This window comes from Schistocerca serialis, chromosome 6, assembly GCF_023864345.2.
Source record: "Schistocerca serialis cubense isolate TAMUIC-IGC-003099 chromosome 6, iqSchSeri2.2, whole genome shotgun sequence".
In the NCBI taxonomy this organism is placed as follows: Eukaryota; Metazoa; Arthropoda; class Insecta; order Orthoptera; family Acrididae; genus Schistocerca; species Schistocerca serialis.
This window is the reverse complement of record NC_064643.1, coordinates 547631892-547658634: the sequence shown is the minus strand read 5'-3', so window position 1 is coordinate 547658634 and position 26743 is coordinate 547631892. Positions and strand designations below refer to the sequence as shown.

The following is a 26743-nucleotide window of genomic DNA, read 5'->3' as shown; positions in this document are numbered from 1 at the left end:
CGCTGCTCGACACTACACTCGGTATCGGCGGAAGCAGTTGTATGCAACAGGAAATAGAGGGGGCGGGACCAGCCGTGGCCCCGCCTACAACCGCGCGGAACCTGGTGCCGGATTGGTCGTCGCGCGGCTGGCGCATGCGCGTACCCCTCCCCCAACGAGGCTGGAAGCAACACACAGTGTCGTGTGCAGCGGGGGTCGCCGGAGTTTGCGCGTGGGAGGTCAGCCGGTAAGAGCAGCGGCCAGAGGACACCGGACCAGTACCACAGCTGCGGCGAACCCTGCACCAAATGGTGAGCCAGGCAACCGCCAGCGCAACTTTCCTGCCCATACTTTTCCCCCTGTAACTTCTTACTCCTGCAGCCTCTAAAACAAATCTTGAAGTGTGTAGCTTATTTCGCTGCAGCTGTTTTTATATGCTAGCTATCTTCTCCAAAATCGACACGGTGAGGGCGTGAATGTGTTACAGTAGTGGTAGTTCTTAAGAAAAAAGTAAAAACATGGACCAGTCACTCTTAACAATGCTGTTCATTAAGAACAAGTAGCATTTTTACCGGTTTTATTTAATCAATACTTCTCTTAACAGTGAAAGAAAGTTGTTATTTGCTCTTTATTGGGTCCAAATCCCTGTCCAGCGCCTAGATTAAGACTGTAATCTCCTTCTGTTGCTTTCTTGACAAACGTTTCGTATTTGAGTGGGCCATTTTTACTTATTTTATCTTACTTATTTAAGTTGAAATAACATGTATTGTGTCACTATTAAAAACCGTCACAATTAAAACGTTTGACTGATCATAACTGTACCGAAAAACATCCATGAATAATTAACAGTGGTAAACTTCACCCTGGATACATTTAAGACGATTGTGCATTGCTTTGTAAGGTAGCGATGACAATGCCAATGTGGCATGCAGTTGCTTGTAATGCAACACAAACACTTCAGAAATACACATTGGCGCAAAGACTGGTGATAAGAAAATTTACGCCATCACCACCCGGAGTAGTTATCACCTGCTAAGAGTGACAGCGTCTATATTGTCCTTCCCCAGAGTCTACCAAGCAACCACTGAGGCGAATTTTGTCGCTAAGAGTTTAGGATTCTTATCTGTGGGACGTAGCACAGTGGTGGAGCAAAATGAGCTCTGCAACGAGATATTAACATCGACATTTCTGCAAAAGATACAGAAGAAACAGTGCTGTAGCACGAGTAAAGAAAGGTTTTTATTCAGTCTTGACTTATTCCATTTATGACTGAACTTCAGAGCTTTGCTGGAGTGATAAACTACTCTGAATTTTTACGATCACAGCGAACCGATGTAGCAACATAATTTATATTAACCAGTTATTAATAAAGGTACTAAAAGCAAATAAAATTCTGACCACGATCATAATATCTATAAATAATTCCATTGTTACGAATTTTTAATCATATTATCCCACGTTGCCTGTTTTCATGTTTTGGTCTTTGCCATCTTGGTAAAGTTTTACTTTTTCTAGCTAATAATGTATATATAAAACTTCTCATTCTTAAGTTTCTTTTTTCATAACTAGCGAACCCGGCAGAGCTTCGCAACTGCTATAAATGTTTCAACACAGTATTATACAGCCCATTGGTTGCAAATAACTGTTACGTACATTGACCTAGGTTTCGATACATATTAAGGGTGTCTACATCAGAATAAAATTTTGATAAATCGTAAAATTACGTTGCTAAAAAGCAATTGTCAGAATTTAGAGCAGCTATGCTCAAGTCAGATTTCACTTTTTGCAACCGGTTGGCTGTATAATCCTACGTTGAAACTAGTGTACGGTTGCTGAGTAACAGCTATGTTGAAAACTGCTAAATATGTATTGGATCCCTCCGCCGCCTACCACCTCCTCTCCTCTCTCTCTCTCTCTCTCTCTCTCTCTCTCTCTCTCTCTCGCTATCCATGTCCTCCTTACCCCTCTCCATGCCCACCATGCCCATATCTCCTCCCGCCCCCCTCTCTGTTCACCTCCTCTTCCCCAGTCTCTCTGACCTTGAGCCTTGTTTACTGTTTTTGCAAACAAAAACCTTGATTGACAATCGAAGTCTCTTAAAATGAGTGAGTAAATTGGCTGTGATCGTTGGTATACGGGATATGAAAGAGACTTCAGCGGCTGGATCTGTGAGGATAGTAGCTCCAATGAAAGTACTTCGCATAGTTTTAGTCTGCGAAAAGGATAACATTACCAAGTTTCATACGATTCAGATTCCGTAGTAGTATTCAAAGTGTAAACTGATAATCCATAAAGACAACTTTTCTGTTTTCAATTAAAACAGACAACGAGAAAGAAAACAAAACAACGCATTGCTGTGTATCCACTTTTTTTAAAACTTGTATGTCAGCAGAACAAATATACAGTATATGGGACAATCAGTTTGTCCTGTGGTTTAAAAGCTCTGCTACCATATTCAAAACTGACTGTGAGATAGGAACTAAACCGCACATATTCACAGTGCAACACAGCATTTTATTTTTCGCTGTTAGCTTTGTTATTTAAAAAACGTAGGCTAAGTCCTATTAGCGCACAGTGTAAAAATTTTAAGTATATCGAACAAGAGCTTTTCATGATTTTTGGTAAAAACATTAAACGATATCCTGTCTTTATGTAGTTAGTTGTATCCGAAGATGCCGACACATGTCATGTGAAATCATTATTTTTCTAGTCCCATTAAGCTTTACTTTATTGCCACTGATTATTTAGTTATTAGCAGTCGTTCCACCGTCTCGTTCCCACCTTCCTGTCCTTTCCCAATTACCTTTTTATCCTATAATCCTTTCACGTGACGTTAAACTGCTTTGATGCGTCGTGTTCTTTCCTTAACTTTTCGTCACCCTGTACCCCTGCAACACCAGACTCATAATCTGATGTCTGCTACTACGTTATTTTTTGTGTAATTCTCCCGTTACTGAGCGGATAGTTTGACTTCGAAGCCTTACTATACATGATGTTACCAAATGAAAATGCCTGTTTTAAAGCTTTGTAGCATTTATTACATTTAATTTACAGTTATAAATAATATATCAAATGAAGGGGCAACTCAAACGGTTCGGTTTGGATACCTGCTCTGAAAGAAAAGAGTATGGAACGACCAAGAATGACTAAAGAACGTGTTGAACGAATGAGTGTCTTTCACGCGTAGCCCCAAGAAATCAGTTCGGAAGGCTAGTAGTGAATAAGCAATTCCAGTGACGTCTGTGTGAAGACAGTTAAGGACACGCGTGCAACCACGTCCTTACCATTTGCAGTTGTTACAAGCTCTAAGGCCTACAGATTAGGTTTACATGACAACTTTGCAAACGAAATGTTGCTGCGTGACGATGATTTTCTAAACGGTCGTCTTCAATGATGAAATGATTTCACCTAAGTGGAAATGTTAACACACCTAAAGTGCACATCTGACGGTCAGAAAATCCCCAAGAGATGGTACAGATGTATCGGGACTCCACTATCTTGAATTTTTTTGTGCCAAATACCGGCGGAAAGTATATGGACCTTTATTTTTCAGTGAAGCGACTGTAGCTAATGTTTCTTATCTTGATGCGCTAGAACAATGGCTCCTTCCTCATCTGGAAGAAGCTGAACCACAGAACTTTATTTGACAGCAAGATGGTGCGGCGCCTCACTGATATAACTCAGTACGCGATTGGTTAAACGATGTTGTACCCGACCGCTTGATTGGCCGCAAGGGGCCGGATGAGAGGTCTTGTTTTGTATGGCCTCCACGTTCGCACAAGATCTGACGCTATACGAGTCTTACCTTCGTGGGTTGATAAAGGATCATGTATATGTGCCTCCGCTACCAGCTGAGTTACTCGACTTTAGAAACAGCATTATTGCAACAATTACTCCGGACACATTGAACAGGATTTGGGTAGAAATAGCCTATCCACTCGATGTGTGACGAATGCTGCTCACATTGAACCTTGTTCGAAAAACTGTTTCAGTTGCTCTTTCATTTGATGCATTATTAGTGATCGTAAGTTAAACGTAATAAGTGCTACAAAGCCTTAAAACACGTATATTCATTTTAAAACACCCTGTACATTCTATCAGTTTTTTTCCGTTCACAAACATTGTTTCCCACTGAGTTGTTCCTTGAGCTTTCTTACGTATTCTGTATCTTAATTTGATACTTCGTCTATTAAGTTTCTTTACAGATTTTACACTACTGTTTAGTCTGATATTCCAAGGAGCAGCCTACTTCCAATCTGCTTTCCCCACCTTTTCTTTCGAACTCCTTTATTCTTACTTCTGGACGTTAGAATACTGCTTCATGTGTTTAGACTGTATTCTTTTACTTCTTGCTCAGGTCGACGACATACTAGAAGGGTAACTCCTTCATTTTGGTAATGAAATCAATTCCAGCAATTCGCTTGAAACTACCAATAGCTTCCTGACGGTTCAGAACAACCGCTTATGTCGAAAATAGTTTGGTGTGTGTCGACTTCTCATGTAACTTCACACTCACAATCCTCACAAATTAATGCGTCGAGTTCTGATTTTGTCTGGATTTATGACTTAATGCTTGTAGCCGAGCTGCTGTATCATTAGACATTTGCATAGATGATTCTTAAACAAAATGCGAAATTCCAGCAGTCTTTTGAATATTCAAATACTGTGCGAAATGCTAACAACGAATAGTGACTGGGGATGCTTTTCGCTGCAGATGACGAATTTGAAAAGTATGTACTTCTTACAGAATTGTTTACAATTATTCCCGCCTTAAATAACATTCTGTTATTAATAGTCCTGAGACTGACGTATTTGTAATATAAAAAAAGTATACAAGGGCTCACAGAATACACGCACTCCCTCCTCCATAACGTTGGAAGGATACAGTGCTCTCGTAATGTGTAGCGCGCAGCCGAAAACTTGTGCGCCGTGCAACTCGTTTGGACGTTTTAAGGTGGAATGTTTCCATAAGAAAATCACCGTACTGCCATTAAATTATCTCGGCCGTAATTATCACTCTCGGCTAAGCATGAAGAAGGAGACTATGGAAATTTCGCGCTAACCATCCCAGCTCGCGACTTTTCTCCGAAAGCAATACTAGAAAATAATGGGAAATTCATAAGAAAGGAGGAAGGCATGGTGGTGTTTGAAGCCGGCCGGTGTGGCCGAGCGGTTCTAGGCGCTACAGTCTGGAACCGCGCGACCGCTACGGTCGCAGGTTCGAATCCTGCCTCGGGCATGGATGTGTGTGTGATGTCCTTAGGTTAGTTAGGTTTAATTAGTTCTAAGTTCTAGGGGACTGATGACCTCAGAAGTTAAGTCCCATAGTGCTCAGAGCCATTTGAACTATTTTTTTTTTTTTGTGTTTGAAACATAATTTCCATCTACTTTTTGTGGGCGTTGTGGTCCGGACAACACAAAGACCATGAAATCAACACTGTGATTGGCACCACGGAGTACACTAACTTCATCGCAAGATACACTAGTAGTTATTGCGGTTTAATAGCCACGTTCAAGTCTTTCAGTTGGAATTTCGGTGAATTGCCTGTCCCTGACCTATCTCCTTTAACTAACGGGCGAAAGGAGAACTACACTTTAACGTGGTATCGTCACATCGGTGACAGATGAAGGCTAGATTAGAGAGAGAAAATTTTCGTGGTCCGACCAGTGTTCTGTCTCCAGGCACACGCGCCACCGTTAGATCACCAGGCCCGACATGCTAGCAGTGAAAACTACTTACAGAAACAAACCATCCAAATGACGATCGAGAAAATACACGCTATTTAGCGAGCTGTGAGACGCTACCGACTATAAGACGCTCCTTAATTTTGAGGCAGTTTTATTATTAGACTGCAAAGCCAGACTGAAAAAGGGTGCCAACTTTGTAAAACCGAACCGATCTTTAAAATCCCTGAAAATCGTTGCTTGGACTTTCTTCTTCTTCTTCTTCGTCGTCATCGTTGTCCTCTTCATAAATAAGATGGTCTTCACTGCCATCGAGAGCGCTACGTATGCCGCACTTCTTGGAAGATTTAACAATAATATCTTCTCTCACTATAGACCACGTCTGTTTTATCCATCGACACACATGTTTGATTGTAGGTCGTATTAAAGCTTTCTCTGGCGTGAATTCATGTTGGGTTTCAACCATCCATTTGTTCCAGTCCTCTCTCATATACATTTTAAATAGTTTATTTATCGAGACATCAAGAGGTTGCCATTGTGAAGTAAGTCCACCAGCAATAACAGCAAGCTCTGTATTTCCCTGTCTCAGTTTCTCTTTCACAGAATTTTTCAAATGGCTACTAAACTCATCTAGAACAAGAAGAGAACTTCTTCAATAAAGCACCTTTTTCGTTCTCTCCCACACCCTGCTAATCCATAATTTCATACCAACCTCGTCCATCCAACTCCTGTCATGTACGTGAACAACAACACCCGGTGGTATTTCAGAAGGTTTGTCATTGTTTTGAATTTGAAAGTGATAATTGGATTAAGCGTAGCAGCGACAGCACGTCGTGAAAGGACATCAATGTAGTGCATTTTCTCATGTCCACTTGTTTTTCTAGTCACAGATTTGTCACCTTTCATGGCAAGTTCTGTTACTCGGCACATAAGAAGTCAAGAGGAGTTTCGTCGACATTCGCTATTTGGCTTAGTGACACACTGCTTCTTTCGATGTTGCCTAATAAAGTGATGGAGAGATAATATTTTCTCTTCATACTCTTGTGGCATTTTTCGAGATATTTTGGTTTTGGTCCGCAAGCTAAGTCCATGACGCTTAATAAACCTGCAGCACCAACTAATTCCATCCTTAAAGTAGGCCTATGTTAAGCTCCACTGTTGCGCTAGCTTACGAGCGCGTATTTGAATCATTTGTGTATTAATTCCAGTCTCATTTTGAGAGTTCTTGCATCCACTTCAATACGTTATCTTCTAGTTTTGGAAATTATGTTGATGGAGAGCTGAAATGCCGGCCACCTGCTCTGTTTTCATGTTCTTCTGCATGTGCTATTACTTTCAATTTGTAGACTGCATCATACGAATATCTTTCATTTTTATCCATTACGAAACTAGTTACTAACACAAATATTGTGCTATTACCGATAACACAAATCACTATCAGTTCAAGTTCCCTTGCACTGCAGACTGCAATGACGCATCATAGGCTATACAGTGTTACGGGTTTGTGATGGTGGGGCGGCAGGGAGACGGTGATAGCAGCCTTGTTAATCACTGCAATTCATGTTCGTCGCGTCGGTGCATTGCTGCTGCCAGTTGAATCCAGTGCTTCCAGATAGAGATAGGTTTCCTGCGGCATCGAATATATGGTCATTTTTAAGACTGGTGAGAATTTTAAATCAAACACTGGACATTTTATACTAGTTTCGAGTATAAGAAGCACCTGAATTTTGGAATCAATTTTTCAAAGAAAAAAGTGCGACTTACAGTCCGCAAAATACGGTAAATGAAATGTAGTATGCCACCCTCACGTCAGAATAATCAGCTGTTGGGTGGGGGCGCAGGCCACAACAAGTAATCTGAGATTACATTTTAAACATCATTTACAGTTGAATAACAAAGTTCAACAAATATTTATTTTGAATAATTAGTTTACACATCGCTGATAATCAAATTACTTAAACCTTGATTGTGAACCGTTTAAAGAAAATAAAACTTGAACTTCGGCGACAGAATATCCGGCGGTCCAGTCACCGTAACAGGATCACACACAGACCTCCACAGATAGAGATAGAAAGGTTTTTACAATAACTACAACAGACTAAAAATAAGGACTACACTTTAAATATACACAGAGCCGCAATAATATTCCCTTCTTTCTTCTTTGACGAAAACTACCTTAAAATCTTAAATCATGGCACAGCAGCAATACAATGTGCACTTAAAAAACATTTGGATGCTGAACTTAGCCGAGCGTAAACAGCCAGAAATGATTTAATCCTTGACATCTTTAAGAAAATTCCAAAATTCTTCCAGGAGGCCTCATGTTTCAATAGCACTGATCATAAGAAATGTATTACAAATAGTCAAAAACGGCTAACTTATAGGCAGATACGTGCTTGAGGTTAGTTTTCTCTTTTAATTCAGAACGGCCACAGCTAGCTACGGTGTGGAATTTATATTTACTTGATTAACCTGAATGAAAATAAAAGAAAACGGCCGTAGAACAGCCCCTGAGCGGCAACTGTCGTTTGTGAAATAAACTACGGACTGACACAGGAGGTCACGCCTCGGCACGAGGCGCTATAGTGACTCCACTGTGTGATTCCGACTGCACAGCAGCTTTACAACTTAAGTAACATAAATTCTCTAACCAACAAAGAGTTATAAGCAGTTTGCTCAATACGAGAAGTTGCATAATACTTGAGACTACGGTTATCAAGACCGAAGGCGCTTTGGTCTCAGTCGTACAAGAGAATATGTTTTACTTATTGTTACGAAGCGCAACGAAACCTGAATAGAAACACTAAGAAGGTTGCTCAACAGTTTCTTTGACGTTCAAAGATTAAATACGAAGTACCAAATACTCAAAGATTACTATGCGTATAATTCCTGTTGCCTTCACCCAAACAAACAATTTCCCCCTGAACACGGATTGTACCGGAACCAACCACCAAGTATATTGTGCTGTCCTCTATGATACAACAGAAAGACCTCTGTTGCGGATTTTACAGTGAATCTAAACTTGAGTTACAACCCGGCAAGCACATAAAAACTACAGCGCCATTACACAGGCAACAAGACTATTCACAACATAATATGTAGCCTTGACAAATAACCATGTGGATTAATGCGTTTATATTCCTGGTAAAGGCAGTTGACATCAAGGTGATTGAAACTCAGAGCAAAGCGTTCACCGACTAGGGCTTCACGGTAAGTCCCAATAACCTAGGGCTGTTGATAAAATATCGATAGTTTTTCTAAAACATATCCACTTATATCGGCTGCATTTTACCCAATATATCGATATCTAAATGGCAATATCAAATGCCGATATTTTTATTTCATATCAAATTTTTTTCGCAATTTTCGTTTAACGTTTGAACCTTTCTAGTGGTATTGTAGTAGAACATAATTTTACTTTCACTGTATGAAGGAGTCTTACTAGTTTTTGAACGTTCATCACGTCCAAGCTTCCCCTTTGACTGTGTGAAGCAAGTATAGGTGGCACAAAGAAGCAGTTCGATTGCACGGAGGGGTGGCGGTTTGAACGAAATAACAAGATTTCCGAGGTGAAGAAGTAGCACATCAGTTGCGTTAAAAAACTTTTAATGCAGTTTGTTTATTTCTTTACATCGGCATTCTTCAAAAACAGTTGCTAAAAATTATGAACAAAAATCTAAATGACAAGACTGGTCTCTGCGGTGGGCTCAGACGCGTCAGGAAATCTGACGTAATCCGCGCTCGGCGGTACCAACAGAAACCGCAACGCTCAACTCTACCACGCAGTTCTGACACTACAACCGCTAGGTCGCTGGCGTTTGGAGATACGAAAAAAAGGGAAATCGACTTGAAATGTTTCGGAGAATTCTGATATGTGTCGAAACTGAAGGACGGACCCGACATATTTTGCTGTGCCAGTTGCAAATCGTTGCCATTGTTAGAAAGTGGTTATCACCAAGTGTGGAGGTGTATCGCTTACCTTTCAATTCTTGCTCTAAGGGTGATAAGCAGGCTGCTACCATGTTGATGTACAGAATATCTAATAATAAATCGGTACTCAACTATACAGACCTGAAACCGGCATTATACTTACAATGTGCGTCCGATATTTTTATAGGCCTGCACTTCGATATACTTCCGACGATGCATCGATACCTTTACCGATATATCGAGGTCTATAATGATACTTTTATTAATATCGATATCTCCGATTCCCTATGTTTTAAAAATATAAAAAGTCTTATAGTAAGCATGCAGGTGATTCTATTTGCGATCCAGGGCGGCCAACCGCCCAAAATTCGCGATCGCAGCCACGCCACAACTGCTGGTGCCGGCTCGCCGCGTTTCCACTTCATATTGGTGTTTACTTCCTGGCGTCTAGCCGAGCCCTTCCTCCGATCGTCGGTTCGGACATACGCTAATCACGCTAGCGCCTCCGCGCATGCCCGTGTGGCTTACAGGCAAAGATTAAGGGCCATACTCTCGCACCAACCGACCTAAAAATTGGACGTGTGTTGGAGTTTTGACCGGCAGATCGACGAACATTCCTTATGGGGATGTCGGACGGATAGGACCCCCCAACAGCCGACCCTCACACCCCTCCATCCAACAAACTCTACCTTGTGTAGCACTGTCGTGGCAGCCTCCGAGAAAAGTTCGTCTTTTGTCATTGCGTGCGGGATTAAATGCTGTTCTAATATACATGACAGGGCGCGAGGCTGGCGAAACCTTAAAGCCAGTGTTTCTGATGAAATATAAAGAATGCAGATGTTTGTGGGATATGTCGTTTGAGTAGTGTAGCAATACAGATGCAAGAAATGAAACATTTTGTTCATTTTATTAGCGAATCCATAGCGGTTTCGTATGGCACTTAGGGAGAATAAAAGTCGGTTTATCTTCTGTATTTCTGAGTTAGATTTTATTTCCAGTACTTATCGGAAATGAAACAGAAAAACCGAAATATTCACATTCAATGGACGTTAATTCGTAAAATATACTTGCTTCACTGTTATAAGTCTTGAACAGCCTATATCCAAGTCCTCTGCTATGAAGAGCAAAGTGTGGAATTTTTTTTCAGGTCTAACAGTTGTTGTATGCTTCATTTCTTTCTTGTTCGAATTATAATTGAGTTCACTGTTAAAGACTTCCAGGAAATTAGAAAGGTAAAATCAAAAATACGGGAAGATACACTAAAATTTCCCTGCATGAAAATGTATCCACTATAATGAAAGTGCGGGATACTAATAATGTTTCCAAAAACCCTGGAAAAACGAGCATCGAAAAATTAGCCTGCTTAGCTGTCGAGCTGTATCCTGCTAAACGGCTAAAATGGTGCACGGGCCCAGCAAAGTGTTGCCTATCTAACGGCTTCTAGGGGCAACAAAAATTTCAGTTTTACACAATTATTGACACATTTTAAAAACCTAAAATGGCGTCATAATCTATCCATTAACAGGTACACTCTTACGTTAAAGGATTAACACAATAAGGCAAGTTTTAAAGTTATAATCTGTGCATATATCTCAAGCGAGCAAATTGCTAATTACCCTGACTATATTCCGACAGTATTTGACAATGAGAACACCAGACGACTTCCAACAAACTTTACACCTTAATTTGGAACATTTTCCAACATTTTTCTCGCCGACACAATCAGCAAAATACTGAAAAGAAAAAAATTTATCGCTTACTACGATTTCACTGTTTATTGACTGAAAATTCAGCATCAGGGACGATGTTTTCTTATGTTTTCACTACTAGCTGATTTCGCAACACGTTTTGCCGATAGTATCCACACATACCACCAAATATATCTGCAAAATTATATCATTATGTAACACGTAGTTCAAAAAATATGACGCCATATGCACTCAGATGCGTGAAAAACAAACTTTTCTTATAAAATAGCGCAAATTACCTTGATTATACTCATCTAGTGGATAATCCTAAACGAATAAAAGGCAAATAATTAGGGTTTTACCTCTTCAGCCATAAAGATTTTACATGATTAACACCAAATATTAAACCCGTTAACTCATTCGCAAAGTAAGCATGCGTTTGATGCTTCTTTATACATGGAAATTCGATTTGTAACGAGAAAACTCATACATAGTGTCCACAAGTTTAGGGGCAACTAACAGACATTTATCGCAACATTACCTGGACATTCGAGACGCGATCGTAGTCAGTGACGCAGCGGAAGTGCAAATATAGTTCCTTATTTTACACGTCCACCCGCAAAAAGTGTTTGATGTGTTGCCATCTGAGTTTCTACATAGTATTGTTGAAGACAGAAATACGTCGCGATTTCTTTGGTTTGATTTATGAGACTACATCATGAACCCTAATCAAAGGAAAACTGTGCAGAAGAATCCAGATAACTTGATTCCTCAGACAAAATTTCCCAAATACACGTTCGTGGGCTTCCACAACCGGCGTCATTTTGGATAAATTAATATTTGCTACTGGTCCGCATCGTAGTAATAAACAACTAAATTGCTGACGTTTCGAACAACTTGCTGCGGTCCTCTTCAGAGTGAAAATCTAGTTATTTTAGTAGTTTACAATGACGTGGCCCAATAGCTAAAATTATTTTCTCTAAAATTGTCCTGAGTTAATGAAATGCGTTGTCGAACTACGGCTATCGGAAGTCCATAAAGAAGTCAGGGGAATACCATTTTGCGGAGAGAAACTAATAGTGCGCTCATACACTGACGACGAAAACATAATAACCTCCAGAAACACCGGCGTAAGAAAAATCCGACAGCGAGTCAGTACTTGTTCAAATGCATCCAAGGCCGTGGTAGCAACAGTTAATTCTCGAAAGTCGAAAATTAAATATTTGAGCCCCACAACAGGACGCAGCACTGCTGAATAGGATACAGTCATGTGACGAAAGCCTTTGGCAATGAATTCACAGACAATTTACAAAATGCCTCCTGTATAATGTGGAGAGCAAGTTTAAAAGAAGTGTAAGTTAAAGTGAAAATTAATAAATCAATATGCACGTAGAGATCTGCTTATTGTGAAAAAGTACTATGCAAAACTAGCACAGTTTTTCCAAAAATATGGTCCTTATTCCCACATCCCGCCTAAAAAATACCGAATAAGTACGAGTGGGATTAGCGCACCGAGGATTCCGTATAAACTTAATAAATATGTCTTGTAGTTAGTTCATCCATCCCGGTATCGAGAATTTCGGCCATTTTCGCCTGTTATTGGTATCGTTACTGTCAAGATATCATAAATATTACCCAAATGGCCGTAGTTTCTGATTGCATTGACGTAGAAGTTTAAATTTCTTACACCGCCAAGAACTTAACAGATGGACAGACAGACAGATGAGACGACAAAAATTTTTTTTCGTGTCACATAATGACAAATTAATCATTTTCGGATTTTTTCCTCGCTTCCTGCCAAATAAAAGACAGTCTGTTTCGATTGCACTAACTTTGACGCTTCAATCTTTTACACCACCAAGAGGTCGGACAGACAGACAGATAACAGAGTGATTCTATAATGGTTTCGTTCTTACCGATGGAGGTACGGAATCCTAAAAAGTCACAATGCAATACAACGACAGATCCCATATAAATGTATCATGTTCTGAGAAATTCTGAAGGTAGCAGGGAAAATACACAGGGAGCGAACGGTTATACACAGCTTGCACGGAAACCGGACAACAGATATGAGTCGAAGGGAATGACAGAAAAGCAGAATTTGAGAAGGAAGTGAGATAGGGCTGTAACCTATGTCCAGACTTATTCAATATGTACAAAAGCAAGTCGTGAGGGAAATCTAAAGTAACCTAGAAAGTGAATTAAAGTTCAGGGAGAAGAAATAAAATCCTTTTAGTTTGTTGAAGACATTGTAGTTCTGTTAGAGACGGCAAAGGAATTTCAGGATCAGTTGAAGGGGATGGGTAGCCTCTTGAATTATGAAATGAACGTCAGTAAAAGTAAAAAAGGCTAATGGAGGGTAGTCAAATTAAATCAGGCGATGATGAAGGAATTAGAGAAGTACATGAGTTTTGTTCTTCGGGTAGCAAAATAACTGATGACGTATGAAGCAGAGAAAATCTAAGATGCAGATCAGAAACTGGAAGAAAAGCACTTCTGAAATAGAGAAATTTGTTAACATAGAATATAAATGCAAGTATTAAGAATTTTTTTCTGAAGATAATTGTTTGGGATGTTGCCTTGCACAGAAGTGAGAAGTGATCAAAAGAAGGGATCAGTTGATAGGACACATCTTGAGGGATCAACGAACTGTCAGCAGCTCGTAGGCCAGAGGCTAAATTCGATGCCTCTATATCGCGGCACCAAGCGAGGCGGCGCAGTGATTATCACATATAGTAGACTGAATCGTCCGCGACGTTTCCCCGAGTCTGAGAATTGAGCAATGTTTACCTTGTGGGTGGTTAACCAATTCACGCAACTGCGTGTATGAAGTGTACCGAATAGTAATTAATGTGTACCAAATAGTAATAATTAGTAACTCTTGTGCACTTTTCATTGACAGAAAAATGAAATGTGATATTACAAGGCTATAGAAATGTAAGCTCGGAATTTGCATGGTAGTTTGTAAATATTAAATGTAATGAGTTAAGAAGTCGGAAACAATGTCTCCAAATGTGGGTGTTAGGCAGTAACAACCTGTGCCTATTTATCAGTTTTCGTCCGTATATAGGCAAATGTAGAAGTGGTGGTGTTTATTTTTAATCGTAAATAGGTACTTCAAGAAATGCAGGAGGTGGGGGGAAGGAGTATAGTTTCATGTTACAGTATTACAGTGAAACAATTTTCTTCATCAGATTAAAGTAGCACCTGCCCAGCAGGGCGGTCTGAGTAGCCACTCCCCCGCCCCCGTCCCATCCCCTTTTTATTTGTCAAAATTTTATTACGTTAAATGTGCAGGTTTCCTCATGATGACCAATCCGCTATAAAAAATACGTTAATTATCATTCGCCCTGCAGTACCAATATAAGAAACGGTGTTAAGTATTATTCAGTTTGTGCACATATGTTTATGATAAGGGCGTATAAATGTATGACAACAAATATTCATCTCTACTCTGCCAATTGTGAAAATGTCTCAGGAACTGAAAAATTTCGAGACCAATTGTTTCAGTCTAGTTTCCAACTGGGGGAAGAAACGCAATTGCATACAAGTGATTTCATCTTTATGACTATCTTTATTAACATGTATTTACAATAAGGTATATAGAGCAAGCAGTAAAGGAAACAAAATAAAAATTTGGAGTAGGAATTAAAATCCATGCAGAAGAAATAAAAACTTTGAGGTTTGCCGATGACATTGTAATTCTGTCGGAGACAGCAAAGGACCTGGAAGAGCAATTGAACGCAGTCGACAGTGTCTTGAAAGGAGGATATAAGTTGAACATCAACAAAAATAGAACAAGGATAATGGTATGTAGTCGAATTAAATCAGGTGAAGCTGAGGGAGTTAGATTAGGAAATGAGACACTTAAAGTAGTAGATGAGTTTTACTATTTGGGTAGCAAAATAACTGATGATGGTCGAAGTAGAGAGGATATAAAATGTAGACTGGCAATGGCAAGGAAAGCGTTTCTGAAGCAGAGAAATTTGTTAACATCGAGTATAGATTTAAGTGTCACGAAGTCGTTTCTGAAAGTATTTGTAAGGAGTGTAGCCATGTAAGGAGTGAAACATGGACGATAACTAGTTTAGACAAAAAGAGAATAGAAGCTTTCGAAATGTGGTATTACAGAAGAATGCTGGAGATTAGATAGGTAGACGGCATAACTAATCAGGAGGTACTGAACAGAATTGGGGAGAAGAGGAATTTGTGGCACGACTAAAAGAAGGGATCGGTTGGTAGGGCATATTCTGAGGCATCAAGGGATCACAAATTTAGTATTGGAGGGCAGCATGGAGGATAAATATCATAGAGGGAGATCAAGAGATTCAGAAGGCTGTAGGTTGCAGTAGTTACTTGAAGAAGCTTGCGCAGGACAGAATAACACGGAGCGCTGCATCAAACCAGTCTCTGGACTAAAGACCACAACAACAACAACATTTACAGTACACAATTGAGCGCCAGGTCCTGGTTCCCAGTTGGCTCTGCGGCAATTTAAGGCCTATCTTTTTTTTTTTTCTTTTATTCGTGCTCACTTGGAAATCTGCATGTGCGAAAAACATTTTTGCAGTGGTTATTGTAATTACAGCTGAGCAGCCAAAATTGACAGAAAATTTTTCAATACATTTAATTAGAAATCTCCTCTCGCATGTCGACTCATATGTAAACAAGTATGAATATCCTGTACTTTGAATAAAACATGACGGACAATTCAGCTCAGGTTATAGGAATCTTAGTTAACACACTGGATTCGCATTCAGGAGGACTACGGTTCAAATTCCTGTCCGAACATCTAGATTTAGCTTTTCCGTGTTCTCTCTAAATCGCACCAGGCAAATAACGGAGTAGTTTCTTTGCAAGGACACAGCCGATTTCCTTCCTCATCCTTAGCTAATCCGACTTGCGCTCAGCCTTCAATGGCCTCATTCTTGACGGGACCTGCATTTTCCTTCCGTCCTTCTGAAATGCGGGTCCCTAGTTAGATTCCCCGCCGGATCTGGGATTTTCTTAGGCCTCGGTGTTTTTGTTTCTCTAATCATTTATCTCATCTTCATCAGACGTAGGGCCTACACGTCCTCAAAGTTCTCGCCAAATAGAAAGACTGGCACTGGCGGCCGAACAACCTCAGACGGGGTCTTCCGGCCAGTAATGTCACATGGTGATTTCAGATAATAGTTTGGAGGGAAGAGTGAGCGAGAGAGAGAGAGAGAAAGAGAGTAAAGGAGGGACTGTAAGTTGTAGAGGAAGATAAAGGCTCGCAGTACAGTAAGCAATTCCGTATGGGCGTTAAGTTGGATAGTCACTCATAAATGAAGGATCCTGCACACTATAGACTAACGTGAAGAACTGCATCTTCTGACTGCAGGTAACAGCAACATAAAAAACTGGACATAAATCGGACTCAATATATACAAGCCACTCGTCAGTTGGAAACCACGAGCCGTGTGTTACAAAGCTGTAAATAGACAGATTGCAACAAACAGCTCTTCGAAATATGTCGGTCTTTCACCTTCGTGTCATACGTGCATCTTGCAAGATACAGCAGAGGACAAGCTGCGACAATAGCAATGCGGAAACGGACGAGGGAAGAACTGGCTTGATGATGACATCGCCTCTCTCAATAACCACAGGTGATACACTGCTCCTGTACAGGACACCGTATCCGAAAGTGAAAAAAGAAAAATAACTGCGTACTACTCATTACCATACATAGTATGGGAGAAGCCTGAAGGATTTTTAGTACTACATTACAGGTCGAATAAATAAAATACAGGCACAACAGAAATACAGTGAAAACCTCGCTGTATTCTTAATGACAATTAAGCGCATCGGAATTCTCTCCGCTGCAGTTTGTACAAATGCAAAATCGGAAGTACCTCTTATTGGTACATATTGAAGCTGAATCTTTGCTAGTTTTCTTTTGCACCAGATACCTACGTTCTTCGTTTCTGATAATTAGCGAAGATCTGTCCCCTCATGTTCCTCTGAGAATGTCTACCTTGACGTTGTATTTGAAAACATTTTTGTAGAAAGGCAGCGATCACAATGTAATATTTTAAATTAATTATAAAACAGCCTATCGCAAGACACGTATATTAAAAGGTGGCCGATTTTGATCATCAAATGATCGTCTTCAGACCTCCAACCATACTGATGGACAGTGGCTGTGCACGGAGCAAGGACCGCTGAATGACGATAGTCAACTGCTCAACCTCAACACCTTCGGAGTGGAATTCATCTTATGTTCCATACTGACACTACTGGAAAAAGTGTCACAAGATACTTCTACTAACTTAGACTTTTCCGTACGCACCAACCACGCTTTATGGAAAAGGTTCTGACGTTACGAGTTGCTGGAGGCCTACATCACTGTTATCGGATAGAATTGTTAGATCTACTGTCTCCTTCCACATCTAAATTATTCAAACCAACATTTTAAAGGACGTCACACATTCCGATTTTCTTTGCTGTTGTACTGTAGGATTATCTGTACAGTTTTTCTGTATTTCTTTACAGTTTCTACAGCTGGTTCTAGACTAAGTATTCGTCTGGTTTCAATATTGTTGTTGTAGCTGAGGAGTGATTATCGTGCTGTCTAACGAAGGAATTTCACACCAAAGGATCCAGTTTATTTTGGTTGACCAGACGGAAGGCTTCAGTTTTTGCACCTATTTAGCATTAAGAATCGACCATAACCCTACACAATTTAGGCAAAGTTATTTCTTTTGAACTTTTCGTTTCAGTGTTTGCTGCATCATACCACAGAAATGCTGAAATCGCTGGAGCTTCATTTCCACATACTCGTACTTTGTATGGCCAAAATTTACGTCGTTGGTCATTAATATGTGAATCCACTTTTAATGATCTTAGTTTTAATAGAAAAAAATCCTCGAAACCACTTTATTTTTAACTGCTAAAATTATCGTGCCTTATTATCGGCAACCTTATTTACTGACCACTATCTTGACTGCGACTTCATCCTTGTCGGCGTTGATCTGATCATCTTCAAATAATAAAGTTGTGAACTTAACACTCTTACTGATCAAGTACTTTTTATTGTTTTCTGACATTGTTTATAATCTTTTCATTGCAAAGATTCAAAAGTGTGGTTTATTGTGGTCTTCCTTGCTTAATATTTGCAGGGAGTATACCACTTTTCGAAAATCAGATTTTTCCTTGTATTATTAACGTACAGAGATTATATTTCTGAGATCAGGTGCGCTGGTACTTCAATATTTTTCTATACTTCCTACAATTTTCACGTCAAATAAAAATGGTTCAAATGGCTCTGAGTACTATGGGACTTAACATCTGAGGTCATCAGTCCCCTAGAACTTAGAACTACTTAAACCTAACTAACCTAAGGACATCACACACATGCATGCCTGAGGCAGGATTCGAACCTGCGACCGTAGCGGTCGCGCGGTTCCGGACTGAAGCGCCTAGAACCGCTCGTATACCGCGGCCGGCGTAATATTATAATAATATAACTACATGTGTAATAATAATTATACATATTTACTTTACTTCTCCCGTATCTGTAACCTATACAGCCGCGTTTCTTACGAGTGTAATACTCCTTGTACGAAAGAACGGCTGGGAACTGCGCATGTGTAATGGAAGAACATATCGTCATCCTGCTAAAGTCAGTGGCTCCGTGGCAATTTCAGCGTGATGTACAACCAGAAGAGTTTTACTGAAACTATACGCCTGCAAGTTTGAAACCTGTCGTGACGCGGCTCGCGGTAAGTGCGATACATTAAGCAGTAATATTGTACCACTACGCATATTGATCCTACGCTTTTTATGTTGGTGGTATGCCTTCTTAATGAGGCATCCAGTAGGTAGTAACTTCAGCACGTCGCTCTGTTATTTGAGTATCCAATGATGATCGGTTTGCATTGGACACTTCCTCTGTTTACAAATATTACTCGCAAAAAACTGGAATAAAAAAATTGTGTAACTAGTGTTATGAAATTATTCCATTTTAATTTTGAAACCACACGAAATTTAGTGCAATTTTCTTGTCACCTTGCTGCCACTTACGCTACATTTTCCAGCGTAATGATGGGCAGAATTGAGAGTTCCAATAAATGATGACTCTCTTCACATTCGGCAACCGAGAAATTCTGCTAGTTCAGTTAGACGCGTCCTTGGTGAATAATTTTTCAATTACTAGACGTGTTTTTACTAATATATTTATGCACAGTAAATTATTTAAGAAATACGCTATATGTAAAGCGCCACTTAACTTTTGAAGTAATCTAATTAATTATTATAAGAACCATTTTGAGTCCATCAGTGATTTAAGTCAAGCTATTTTTGAGAAATGTCGACAAATTCACGATATCTTACTGAACTTTTGGAAAAATGCATTACCGTAAAGTATACAGTCTCGAGATACCGTCTTTCCTTTCAAAGAATTATTTCCGTATACTTATTTCAGACACAAAAGCGCATGTTCAGTATTAATAACTGTTTCTAGTGGCAGTTATTTTAAACTCGATTTCTTGTTTGTGAGTGGCTGCGTAGACTCTGCAAGTGGGCTACCCTTTCTGGAATTCCCAGTACTAGCTATTGTTTACTCAGGACTCAAAAAGCTGCGCATTCCGAAAACAAGACGCCTAGCGACATTGAACCGGGCCGCAAGGAACGAATCTTCTTTTGCACCTCTGCTGGACAATTTTTTTTTTTTTTGGGGGGGGGGGGGTGGTATTGAAAATGTTGCGTGCACCGTTTTAGAAATAGCAGATCTCTCGAAGCATATCGATTCTTTAATCCGTGTGATCATCGAATTGTTATTTTATCCAAGATATTTCTTCGGATACACGGCAACCGCAACTACCCGTAATATTTTTCATCGAACCGCAGCACTAGTTACACCAGATTTTCTCCACGACCGGTTTCGAGCCTTAGGCCCTTTTAAGTTTCCACGATTGAGCAACGGGAACGCCGAGCGAGGTGGCGCAGTGGTTAGACACTGGTCTCGCATTCGGGAGGACGACGGTTCCAACCGCGTCCGGCCATCCTGATTTAGGTTTTCCGTGATTTCCCTAAATCACTCCAGGCAAATGCCGGGATGGTTCCTCTGAAAGGGCACGGCCGACTTCCTTCCCCACCCTTCCCTAATCCGATGAGACCGATGACCTCGCTGTCTGGTCTCCTTTCCCAAACAACCCAACCCATGAGCAACGGGAACGATCGTGAGAGGTGGAGGCCGCCGGATACATTAGGAACACACCCCGTCTCACACTGTGCTCAGTTGAAACAAATCGTAGAAAAGTTTTGGTGCAACCTGTGCTGCGATTCGATAAAAGATTCTTGCTCTGACTTCTCGATAATAATTGGTGTTACAATTGTTATTTGAAATGGTGAGACATTGGAGACACTATAATATTTTAATAAGGTATCGTGACGTCACGTTTCAGCGAAGTCTCCCCTCTCCCCTTATCACGGCATACCAAATTTGTCTTTATATAACCTCTTCAACCATTCCCCCCCCCCCCCTCCCCAGCCCAATTATCTCTTAGCCTGACTGCAGTTCATGTTAATTTCAAATTTACAATTTTATGCACGTTTTTATGTATGAAGAGTATAATTTTTATATCACATTAAAGAGAAAGGAATTTTTGAGAACCTCAGAACTGTCCAGGTAATCGGAAAACTTCTGCTTTTTAACGAGAAGTGTTTTCTAAAATTTTTTGCCCTCTATTGATTTTCATAATAATTTTTTAAATGTTGGTAGAATAATTCGCAGCGAAATTCTATGTTTTGTGGATGTTTGCCACCTTTCTGGTGGAGAGCAGCTGCGAGAAACGATTTTAATACTTAAATTTATTCGAGTCAAATAGTCGCATATAGCAGTGGCAAAATAGTTTTCGATGTATCAGCTATTTTCACTAGCCCATGAATGAGTAGTCTACACGCTACGTGAAAATATGGTAGGAGCGTCATGGTGCACACATGAGGCAAAGTCACGGGACACCTCCCAATGTCGTGTCGAACCTCCTTGTGCCCAGTGTAGGGCACCAGCTCTACGTGACATAGACTCAACAATTCGATGAAAGTCCCCTTCAAAAATGCCGAGCCATGCTACCTCTATGAGCCAGTCCAGGCAGGGGGTCCCGGGTTCGATTCCCGGCCGCGTCAGGGATTTTCAACTGCGTCGAGATGACTAGGTGTTTGTGTTGTCCTCATCATTTCATCATCATTCATGAAAGGGGCGAGATTGGACTGAGCAACGGTTGGGAATTTGTACGGGAGCTGATAACCACGCAATTGAGCGCCCCACAAACCAAAGATCATCATCGTCATCTATGGGCCATCCATGATTGCGGAAGTGTTGCCGCTGCAGGAGTCTGAGCGCGAACTGACCTTTCAATTATTTCCCACAAATTATCGATGGGATCCGTGTCGGGCGATCTGGGTGGTCAAATCATTCGTTCGGATTGTCCGGAACGTTCTTCAAACCAGTCGCAAACGACAGTGGCCCGGTCCACAAAAATTCCATCGGTGCTTGCGAACATGAAGTCCATGAACGGCTCCAAATGGCATCCAAATAGTCGAAAATAACCATTTACAGCGAATGATCGTTTCACTTGGATCAGAGGACCCAGTTCATTCCATGTAACAGTGCCTTGTTGACAACTTGAATTCGTGGGGTCTGCGCCACACTCGAACCCTACCATCAGCTCTCACCCACTGAAATCGGGATTTATCTGACCAAGCCACGGTTTTCCATTCTTGTAGTGTCCAACCGATATGGGAGCCCAGGAGAGCCGCTGCAGGCGATGTCGTGCTGTTAGCAAAGGCACTCGTGTCGGTCGTCTGCTGCCACAGCCCATCAACGACAAATTTCGTCGTACCTAACGAATACGATCGTCGTACGTTCACCATTGATTTCTGTGGCTAATTCACGCAGTGTTGCTCGTCTGTTAGCACAGAAAACTCTACGCAAACGCCGCTGCTCTGGGTAGTTAAGTGAAGGCCGTCGGCCACTGCGTTGTTCGTGGTGAGAGGTAATGGCTGAAATGTGGAACTCTCGGCACACCCTTGAAACTGTGGATCGCAGAGTGTGGAATTCCCAAAAAATTTCAATTTGGAATGTCCCATGCGTCTACGTCCATTCCACGTTCAAAGTCTGTTAGCTCCCGTCGTGCGGTCATAATCACTTCGGAAACCTATTAACAAGAATCACCTGAGACCAAACGACAGCTCCGCCAATGCACTGACCTCTTATACCTTGTGTTCGCGATACTACGACCACCTCTATATGTCCAGATCACTGTCCCATGACTTTGTCACCACTGGGTATTTTGATGTAGCCTCTGAATCATTCATGGATTCTTGAAAATGGCTGGTAAGTCGTAAATGGATCAAACAATGAAATATTTTATGCGAGTATTTGCCTTCAATTGTTTTTTCTTCTTGTTCTTCTTTCCCTAGCGCTTTTCCCATCTAGTACGGGGCCCGCTTTTTGCGATTTGTCAAATTTAATTTTGTTGATTGCAGTGACTGGATGCCCTTCCTGCATCCAGTACTGTGAAGGTAACCTATGGTAGGAAAGTTGTGTGCGCCATCTGTCGTGAATCGAGTAAAGTTCATTCTGTATGTTATCGTAATTCAACTTCTTGTGTAGAGTTTTGATTCTAAATGAAATCATACGGGAAATTTCAAGATTTTTAAAACGAGACTAGCTACGCATGTTTGGCAAGGTTTCTTCTAACAGAAAACCGATTTATATGAGAAAATCATTTTATTTATTTATTTTTTACAGATTGAACGACTAGGTATCTCACTCTTAAGATCGGGGTAATGTGGCAAAATAAATTTGATAACACCACCAATTTTACTATAAATTTTACTGTGAAGTACTACAAAATAAAAGTATGTACCGACCGTTCTATGGCTGATATTTACTGTTTTCAGCATAACCGTTACAAATGTCCGATATGGAACGCCATACGCCTGAGAAGTTCGAAAACACTTCATACCATCGGTTTTACGTCCTTCGTTACTTACTGGAGACTGTTTTCACTCCACTGGCCTCTATTTTTGCCACTATTTCACGTAATTTCCAAGCATTGTCTGTAAATAAATAAATGAAAAACGTTGTTACGAGTGTACATCTAACCCCAAAGAAAATTTGGTGTCTTTCTCTGGTATCTGAGTGAGATGCAAGTTGTAATATTTGTTCCAACTGGAAGTAACTGGACACATATGCACTTTAAGATATAGAGTAAATGACAAACACACAGACAGAACTGGCGTAAATGTATAGAAACCACTATAATTGTTTTAAAAAAAGTCTGCAATTATTTTACAGCGTAAATTTTAGTGCATATCACAGCTTTTGGATCCCAAAAGATGAAAAATATCCGTTACACCTGCACTTATCGCTTGCTGCTCGAGACTTGTACTCAAGAAAGCAGTGGTCCACTGAGTGTTGTGACACAGTGAAATAACACGAGCTGAGAGGCATCACACCCCATTTACCATCTTCCCCCGAGTCACTCTGTCATATTCTCTGAGGCGAAATTTGTGACCAGCCGAGTATTTGCCTAAACGAGCGTGGGAAACCGCCTAAAAACTGCACTATGGTTGGCTGGTGTACCAGCCCATGGTCGTTAATCCGCCGCTCCTTCTCGCAAGCTAGCGCGCCTTACGCTATACAAACAGGTCATAACTTCAAAAAATTTCATTATTAAAATAAATTCTACGTTTCTGCGTTCACGCGTATTTAAAGTATAGATAATGCCTGTTCTACACTCTTTTTTTTTTTGCAACGTTATTCTATAATATAGGTGAAATAAGGGCTAAACGGAAGCGAATACACATCGGAGAACTGAGAAATTTAGTAAATTTCCTGAGCTTGCCAACAAGAGTCCTCAGTGCAGAATGGGAAATATTTTATTCCGTCGTGGTTTTGCGTATACTTGGCTGCGTTTTCCAAGAACATCTAGAATTAGCTGAAAAAAAAACTACTCCGTGCTCAACTGCCGACTGACATTCTAAAGCTCCTCTTACATGCCGTGAGCAGTGAGAGGCATTTCGTTTTTATGTATTATTAAACACCGCTAATACTCAAAAGATATGACATTTAATTATATACATTGCTTGCATTTTTGTATTTAGAGACTTGTGACTATCCTGCTCACTTTGGCAGAGGGAGCCACAACCGCAGTTAAATAAGAACTGCTAAAGTAATCAGCCGAGATCTTCACGAAGAAGACCTCTCGTTAGAGATGACTCAAGAAATCTCCGGCGAGATAGCAGAACGTGAAATTTATCTTCCATTTTCTGAATGTGGATCCACAGTCTTAACCATTCGTTGTTACCCTTTTAATTTTCCATGATTTCCTATTTGGGAACACTTTCTTCAGCGATATTTGAAGCCAGTTCTTCCCCCCGATCTTCTCAAACTAAACAGAAACTCTCTTTCCAACGTTGTCGCTGTTGAATCTTATACGAGGGAAGATTTTAATATTCGGATCAAATACATTCGTGCTTTAAAATTGATCATGACGTGAGTGTGTAAGATTTTCCACAGTCACATTAGGAAACACGATAACACAGTGCAGATAATGGCTAAGTTGGAAATATGTATGGATATTTCTCTCAGTATTTGATTGTTGTAATGCTTTCGTAGTGAAGTGGCAGTCTAATGACAAAGTGGGGTACTGCAGATAACTTCATTTCCTGCAACAAGTTTCCTTCCTGCCAGTGTCTCCAAGTTGTCTCATTTCCCGAACTGTTGCTTGACACTGCGCGTTCTAATTGGGTTTTTGCGCCAAGTCACTGTTCGTTTACTTACCTGTAATAATTATACTACCACCTATGTATCCCGCACAGTCAGAAGATTTCGGCCTCACTGGTCGTTCTCAAGTGATCATTACTTATTGGTAAATCAGAAATGTGCACATTATGCCCAAATTACATCTGCATCTCCGCACAAACCTATGAATTGTCCTGAGATACTCTGATGTTGGTTTGGTTGTAAGCAGTAAATTTTTATATAATCACTTACACACGAGCAATGGTGACGCCGCATTCTAATGCATTACACTACATTTTCTCCTGTGAGTATGAAACATAATTCACATGAACAACAAAGCTTATCAGAAAATACCGGTACAACCCTCGTCTTACGAGTCAACAAAGGATGAGATGAACGTAGACGACAAACAGGTTGATAATTTGTACGCGAGTGGTACGAGGGTGGAATGTTTATTAAAAGAAGAACAGAGGCTTCAGGAATGGAAGATAGACAACAGAAGCAATGTTTGAAATGAAACAGATCACCATAAAAACAAAATTAGTGGTGAACATTACGGCCGCAGAAAAGTTCAGTCATTATTAATTATCTGGGACATGATATCACATACTCGTATGGTGTAGCAAAGAGAGAGGCAAGAAAGGAGCAAAATGTGGAAACATATGTAGAACAATAAACAGGTACGTTAGAAACAAGACACAAAAAAATAATGTGAATAAAGTTTCATAAAGTAACGGCCGTCCCACACTAATCTATGGAAGTGATCCGTGAGTCATTTACAAACAGCAAGAACGTGAAATGCAGGCAGTTGAAATGAGACTCCTTTGGGCTGTGAAAGGCTGTATCGCAGTAGACAGATTAAGTGACAGCATCATTACGAACGAATTAAATACATAACGTGAGCAACAAACTTGAAGACAACGGAAGAGAATGGAGCGAATATCTCGACAGAATGAAATGAGCCAGACTATCTTTCAGAGTCTGAATTTATAATTCGCTGGGCCGAAGAAGTCGGGGAACGCCAAGTAAGAGATGGGCACCGTAACAAGCAAACGCTAATCCTTGAAGTGGAGGTCAGTATGTTCCACAAACAGGTTTCATAAAGACTGCCACCAGTCACAGTTCTTTGTTCTCCTGCTTAAATTATTTATTTCTGTACGGCGTTTCGAGACCTGATCAGGCCAAAACCGCTACGCAAAAATTTAAATATGCGTAGTTTTTTACTGTAGTGACTTCTGGTCTCGGCTTACGCAGGTCACAGCCGGCGGAGAGAGAGAATTTTGAAACAATGGTTACTTCGTTTGTTGCTCTATAGTCAACATGAAAATATAAATACTCAATCATTGTGTTCATCGTTTAGTCATTAATTTTTATTCAGTGCTGTTAGATTAGAAAATCCGTAATAATCATTAAATGTATGAATTTCAAAATGTGTCTTCGCGATTCCAGTGCAATTAGATGTTCATCTTTGGAAGTAATATTGCCTCACAATTCACCTACTAACATCAAAGAAGCTTCAAGTGTGCAGAAGACATTACAAATATCAACGTGAACACATCGACAGTGAAGTCGATCCAAGCGTCGTTTTAATCGCTTCCTTGGTCTAGTGAATGGTAATGTTATACACAGTAAATAGCGCGTTGTTAGTTTTACTCTCGAGATTATATACTATGGACAACATAGTCCA

The 26743-nt window shown here is 40.4% G+C and overlaps 1 protein-coding gene across 1 annotated transcript in view; it reads left to right on the top strand.

The window, feature by feature from the left end:
* Positions 1 to 211: 211 nt before the first annotated feature.
* Positions 212 to 26743, top strand: part of LOC126484207 (uncharacterized) — a 129390-nt gene continuing 102858 nt past the window's right edge. Inside the window, exon 1 of the mRNA XM_050107620.1 lies at positions 212 to 290. Coding sequence (XP_049963577.1) covers positions 288 to 290 — 3 coding nt within the window. The 5' untranslated portion in view covers positions 212 to 287. The remainder of the gene's footprint in view (positions 291 to 26743) is intronic.